Consider the following 6,934-nt stretch of genomic DNA (forward strand, 5'->3'; position numbering starts at 1 on the left):
GACCAATTTGTTTATCTCGTCTTTCCTTATTTGTCCTTTCAAGTGGTCATACTTTTCTTTATGATGAGTCTCATAGTGGCGCCGAATATTAAACTCTTTGAACACTGCAACTTGCTGATTACATACAAAGCACACTGGTTTTGAGTTCACTTCCGTGAATAAATACTTCTCAGTCCATTTTTCCTGGAAAACTCTGCATTCCGTGTCCACTTTTCTTTTTTTTTGACAGTGCCATTTTGGGAAGGGTGTGTTGACCGATAACTTGTTTAGTAGTGGTGAATGGTGAAGTAAGATTGCCGGTTTACTTTTACTTGGACGCATCACGTTGCGAATGTTTACATCCTGTGACTAACTCGTATCAGTGCCGCATGCTGGACGTGAGCGCTTTTACACATTTACTGCCCTCTAGCGACCGGAGGGAGCATTTGATTTATATTTATTTTAAAAAATCACAACTTTTGATAGAAATGAGCTAGAGACTCAGAAATTTATGCCGGGCCGGATTAAATCATCCAACGGGCTGGGTCCGGCCCGCGGGCCGTATGTTTGACATGCCTGCTCTAGACTGAAAGCAGTTCTCAAAGCATATGGAGATTCAACTTGGCACCAACAGGAAGTATCTAATAAGGTAACCAGTGAGTGCTTGTTTTATAGGATCAACTCAATTGGTGCATTACATATGTTTTGTGAAAAAAAAGAAGCAAAAAACAATAGTAACTCGAGTTCTGCTGTACACAGTGTGACCCATTTTTACTCGAGTGTGAAAAATGTCATGACCAGAATCAGCTGCTTCAGTTCTGTGAGTGTTCCCCTTTCCCTCAGTGCTTTACAAACACACATGCTATTGTCTTCAGGGATCTTATGCAATCAGGAGGAACAGTGATTATGGTTGAGAGGTTACGCATATACCAATCATGTAAGTTACAAGCCAAAGGCTTTTGGATCTATTTAACACTTTAATTATGGAACAGTGATGATGTTTTTGTGGCATTTTAGCATACAGTCATTGGGAACATTTAGCTCTTGCAGTGCACTTCTGTCAACTCTTAATTATGCTTGTGTGTGTACTTCAGTTGATGAGCCAGAACATAAACTCAACATAATGAAAAAAATAATACAAGGAACTAGACATGTACAGGGAAGGTATTTTTAATGAAAACGCAACCAGTTATCTCCTTCAATAGAATGTCTCTTTAGGGATCCAAAGCATGTCCAGCCATGCAGATACACACTTGATACTCTTGTATACACTCTTGTGACTGTACAACTGGCTTGTGAGAGGCAACAAGTGTTCACCACCCAGCTGACCTTTTTCTTTGGCATCCCCATTTACAGGAGAAGGGCTTTTATTGGCAACATAGTCTCTAGTGGCAATGAGGTTTAAAGACATGTAGTGGAGGAGCTACTTTTTAATTTGCTCCCCTCTTTGGCAGATGAGTGTTACTTTTTTTAAATTGAGTAATTACAGCTACACTGAGTGCATTTAAAGTTTCTGCTTTTTTTGTTGTCTCACGGCTATATTTAAAATATTTGCTCAACATTGAAGCAAAGTACTGTAAACTCCACCTGCATTGAAATAAAAAACACAGTTTACCTGTCAGATAAGTTTACTCAGGTGTGAATGACACAAACCCCAACTACCGTTGCCGCTAAGGTCTAGCCTCAGGCATTACTTTCCACAAGCCATCTTACAAATTGCAATGCAAATTTACACGACTTCTCTTTTCCTTTTGTTTGCCAGCTCAGAAATTTCCCCATTTCACGGTACTGTGAGAACAACTTCTGCTTTCCTGTTCTACGGGTGGTATCGCTAGAGTACAGCCACAGTTAGATACACAAAGAGACAAACCCACAGGGCACAGCATATAAACACACAGGTGCATCCAGTAAAGCCAGCATGTGACTTGTACTCTGTACAGAAAACTGGGGGATGTGAAGTCGTGTGTTAATAAACATGAAGAGCGTTCCTCAAAACACTAACAGGAGGAAATAAAAAGAGGAAAAATTGACTGGTACAGGGCATTCTGCTCTCATTGTTGTGTGCATCTCAAAAAGTCTTACAGAACAATCTAACCATTGCACACAATGGGGGGGAAGTCGAATGTTTGAAACCATAGTTTGAACAATTTTTTTAATTTATCAATACTACAAACCACCTGCTCTCTCTCATAATTACTGTATACACAAAGAGACATGTCCTCTAAGTTCAAGTTAAACTAAGCTTGATGGTATAATTGCACATTTTCAACCTCTAAGCAGGAAAGTGGATCCAGTGCTCTTTTTATTCCGCAGTGGAGATTGTAGGTCCACAGGTTAGCCTAATTTAATAACTCGCTGCAGTAGAGGCTGTGAAAATCAAGCAAATTTGACTTGAGTGTCGTATGGCAGACAGAGAGTGATTTTGGTTAAATCTCAAAAGGATTCTTTTGGCTCATGTTTGATTTGTTGTATAAATTTCATTTTTATTTTTAACAGAATGTGTTGCTATGTAGGCTCACGGTGCAGTATTTGAGTCAGTGTGAAGATGATGAATATTATCTCACAGGGAGATGGGCTTAGAAATATATAGGGCGTGCTGCTGAGATGTGTGTGGAGGTGGCTGGAGTGGAGAAATCTGTGATGAGAAAAGCAAAGTATCATAAATTCTTGTAGTGAGAAAAGCATTTTGAACTCTTACAAGCATATTGTGATTTTTTTTTTTACTTGTCAGATGAATTAACAAGTACACAAAACAAGGACATTTTTGTGAAAATACTGTGCATTGTTCCTGTCATGGTGCTTTGTTTTTTGCATCTCTTACAGTTATACACAAATGGTAGTAACTGGAAACCTTGCTGATTTTGCATTTTTGGCACCTGTTTCAGAACACCACCAGTCCCACAATTACCTGTCAGTTGCAGATGTTTAAAATGTTTACTTTTGTGGGACTTTACATATTTTTGACTTTCTCAGAAAGTCAAAGTTTTACATTGGCTACATTTAAACTGAGAAACATCGTTTACTTACCCAGTTGAAGATCAAGTGGAGCTGTGTGAGCTATCAAACTTGCCAAAAAGGAATCTAATCTAATGTCCCACAGATTCACCTTTTTAATTGAAAAGATTGAGCAAGCAATAAAAGGTATTTACAGTATCTGTAATGGGAATGTCGAAGTGAGCTGAAGTAAATCTAATTGCACCCTCCTGTACCTAACTCAATAAAACAGTGTGCCCCTAATTGCAGCAGTTTCATTACTGGAGATTGTATTAATAGTTTCTGGGTCGCAGATAAGGTAGATGGCACAGAGGAATGCTCTTTCTAGCTGAAATATGAATACATGTCAGATAACTACACATTTGGCTTAGCTTCTTGCTGCAGTGTTGTAGTAAATAGGGCTTAAATTTCAGGGCCTCACCAATTTAATTCTTAAACTGCATCCATCCTTATAGCAAAATCAGAAATCTTAACAATATGTGACCCCCTGTTTTCTTTTTCCTCCAACAAATCTCAATAAACGCTTTACACCTGGAAGTGAAGGTCCTCTTCTTTATCTGGGAGGAAAGCTGAATGCCGTGAGACATCTGGGACATCTGCTCTTCTTGCTCTCGCTGCATCACCATCTTGGTTTCCATGGTAAAATACCCCAAAAGGCACCTGTGAGTGTGTGGGAGAAGAGAAGCAGGAAGGGGGAGCCAGGTGGGATACATAGTCGATGAGAATCTCACACCAAGTGCACACTAGTACTAGCGGGGTAATTTACTGGATTTGGAATAAGTTGGGCGTATACAGCTTTAGCAATAAATGTATGTATACAGTATTAAAATGTTGAGAAAAAAAATTTAATCAAACTTGGTAAACTTTTTAACAGATTGAAGCAATTTCTTGAGGTATTAAAGAAATGCCATCACATTCAATATGTGATGGCTCTACTTTCCCCTACTTTGTATTTGCCACATGATTCTTTCTTTCCATACCATATTCCAAGAGTGGTAGTTGAGTTTTGGATGCCACTGTTCTCTCGTCTTTCATAAAATATGTATTTGGAGATGGTATTTGGTGGAAAAAAATACACAAAACAAATTGAATATAAACTACAGGATGCAGCAACATCAACCCAATAATTCAAAATATCAATAGCAAAACTGATGTCACACTAGCTCACTACAAGGTAACTTATCTTTCTCTGGCATCTTTATTCTAAAATACTTAGTTTTTTTTGATCAGGCACAATAAGTAGTTTATCTTCAAAGTGCAATTTTGCTAAATATTAGTCAAGGCTGTGCAACCACTGCACTGAAAATGGAAATATGGAAGTATATCTTATAAAATATCATTTTAGGAAGCATTAAAAATGAGAACAACTTGTTTCCATAATGAGCTGATAAAACATTCCGTGAGAGGAAATTAGATTTTTTCAGTGTCTGCCAACAATGCACAAAGTACTGTAAAAACATTTTTCAACTTGAATACCTACGCAAAAATATCTTGCCAGTAGTATTTACATTTTTCATATTTAAAGCACATAGAATGGAATGTTATTTCAGGTTGGAGTTGTACTGACGTTGGGCTTTAATGAAAGAAATATGACGGATGATGTTCTAGATCTTTCCAAAACAATTGGATTTCCAATTGTTTTGGAAATCCAAAACAATTGGTATGAGAATAAAGTTAATGAACTTTATTCTCAAAGTTCATTAACTTATCTGAAACATCCTCTATAAAGGTGCAGTTTGGTGCACAAAATTGTCCAGAAAATAATGACTCCACTTTACATTCAAAGAATATGGGTATAAAATCACAAAACTGCAAAGGTGTGAAATGATAATCACATCTAACAAAAGCATTTACACTCCCTTGTAAAAATATCAGTTCTTAACAAGCTTAGGAAATACAAAACATAGCGACGTTATTCTCAATTTAAAACATGAATACAATTTACAGCATTTTCAGATATTATATATTTGGCATTGTGCTGCTTTAAGAAACATATCAAGGAATTTTGTATCCCTGTTTATTGCAGAATTAAAGGTCAATCAACAAATTTACCACCCAGTATTTAAAATCTGATGGTATATATTTGTGTAAAAGGAGATTCCCATTTGTTGTGAAATATTTCAAATGCTTCTTGAACAAAATACCAAGGATCGGGTATGAGTGTGGGTGAATCCAAATAGGCATCACTGAGAAATGAGATTCAGCCTAACTGGGTCATCAGTTATGCCTGCTTCTTTCTTTTTTCATGTTGAATATGTCAACTATTTAGTGAATGGATTAAGTGTTACACAAGCAAAATGGAAAATGGCTAAATAAATTAGAGTAAAAATATCTTCCTAATTGTGGTTAAAGATTTGGTGTCTTGAAAAGGTGTGTTACAGTCCCATGTTAAATGAATCACTCTTCTGTAGGCTGCTGAGTCCCTAATAATCCATCAGTTGAGGTTTGGCATGCTGCTGCCCACACCCTGCCTGTCATTAATCATGGTGCTGCTCTGGGGAAGTGAACGCAGAATACGCCCAACAAACAGAATCAGGTTGCGCTTGAGTGATGGCTTCATTCAACCACTCCCAACAGAGAGCACCTGTGTTTGCAGCATAATGTGTTATTTCTTCTCATCTTCTTCGATTACACGGAGGAAAACGGTGCAGAGTTAGATAACGGGCTAATACACTAGTGGGTCAGTTTAATCCCTCGTTTTTTTTTTTTTTTTTTTCTGTGTTCATGACTCTGGTATACCAAAGCAGAAGTTTGTTTGAGTACTATTAATGGCAGACCAAACTATGTGCTCCATTAAAATTGATCAATATCTGTTGGTAGGCATGGATACTGGTATGGAGGGAAAAGGCAAGCACAAAGTCTCTTAACTGAAGTGCTCCCAAAACTCATATTTAACACTGTAAAGGTGGAAGAAAAGTGTATTCAGATGATTTTTCTGTTCGGTTTGCCAAGGAAAGCAATGTCTGAACAAAATGAGAACTTACTTGATGTCATCCCTAGAGAGTAATTAAAAGCTACATCCACTGAGGCCAAGAAAAGATTAGACCATTAAGAAGTTCAACAAGCTGGATAAGCTAGAAAATACACTCAAGAGGGAACAACAAGAGAAAAGACTGTCTAATTAATAGCACTTTGCAGATGTGTTGGAGAAGAATGCAATTCACACAGTCGTAATATTTTTTTTCCCATGTATGGTAATGCATGAATTCAGTCTTTATTGACATCAGATAAAACCCTCTTGAATACTGTTTGTAGTATGTCTTGAAATGTGAAATGATTGAGATCTTACTTACCCTTTCTTCAAAAGGAAAACAGATGAGGTCTTCTGGCTGTCAATAAATAGTAGAACAAATTGATCCCACTTCTTTTTCCGGCTGCCTCCTTGTCTCTCACCTTAAAGATGTTCAGTTTTGGAATCTCCTTTCTCTGTATTACCAGTCACGGTCTACGTCAACCTCTGTCTCCTTTGTCTTTTGCTGAAGCGATGAGGTTGACCCTGAACACAAAGTGTCCTCCAGTGCCAAGTATGTGGACCACACAATGCTCTTTCATTCTTAAGTTGGTAAATATAGACTGATGACATCCTCTCCTACCCATAAATACCCCCAACCTAGGCTGCACACAGTATGCGCACAGTCACCTCTACAACCATATTCCGTGATCATCACTATCAGCCCATCCGATTTAGAGCTATTTTTTTGGACAAGCAGCTAAGACACAAGCAGCAATGAGACAACTTTTCTCTGTACAATACTGACTGATCTTTGAGAGGAAAAAAATAGAAAACAGAAAGAAGGCATTATAAAAAGGAAAACAATTGAGAACTGAAAAAGTCAATCGTGTTTTACTTTTAAAAAATTATCTTATGGAATGTAGGTTGCGATAAATTTGTGAAACCAACAACTCTCCACTTCTTGTTGGGTCCAAAATATCTCCCATTTTGAAATGTTGTCAAACAGTG

At 37.6% G+C, this 6,934-nt stretch overlaps 1 protein-coding gene across 1 annotated transcript in view; it reads right to left on the reverse strand.

The window, feature by feature from the left end:
- Positions 1-6,462, reverse strand: part of myom3 (myomesin 3) — a 57,844-nt gene extending 51,382 nt beyond the window's left edge. The window contains exons 1-2 of the mRNA XM_008431077.1: positions 6,267-6,462; positions 3,505-3,633 (exon numbers count right to left, since the gene is read on the reverse strand). Coding sequence (XP_008429299.1) covers positions 3,505-3,611 — 107 coding nt within the window. The 5' untranslated portion in view covers positions 3,612-3,633; positions 6,267-6,462. The remainder of the gene's footprint in view (positions 1-3,504; positions 3,634-6,266) is intronic.
- Positions 6,463-6,934: the final 472 nt, after the last annotated feature.

The sequence above is a fragment of the Poecilia reticulata genome, linkage group LG16, assembly GCF_000633615.1.
Source record: "Poecilia reticulata strain Guanapo linkage group LG16, Guppy_female_1.0+MT, whole genome shotgun sequence".
In the NCBI taxonomy this organism is placed as follows: Eukaryota; Metazoa; Chordata; class Actinopteri; order Cyprinodontiformes; family Poeciliidae; genus Poecilia; species Poecilia reticulata.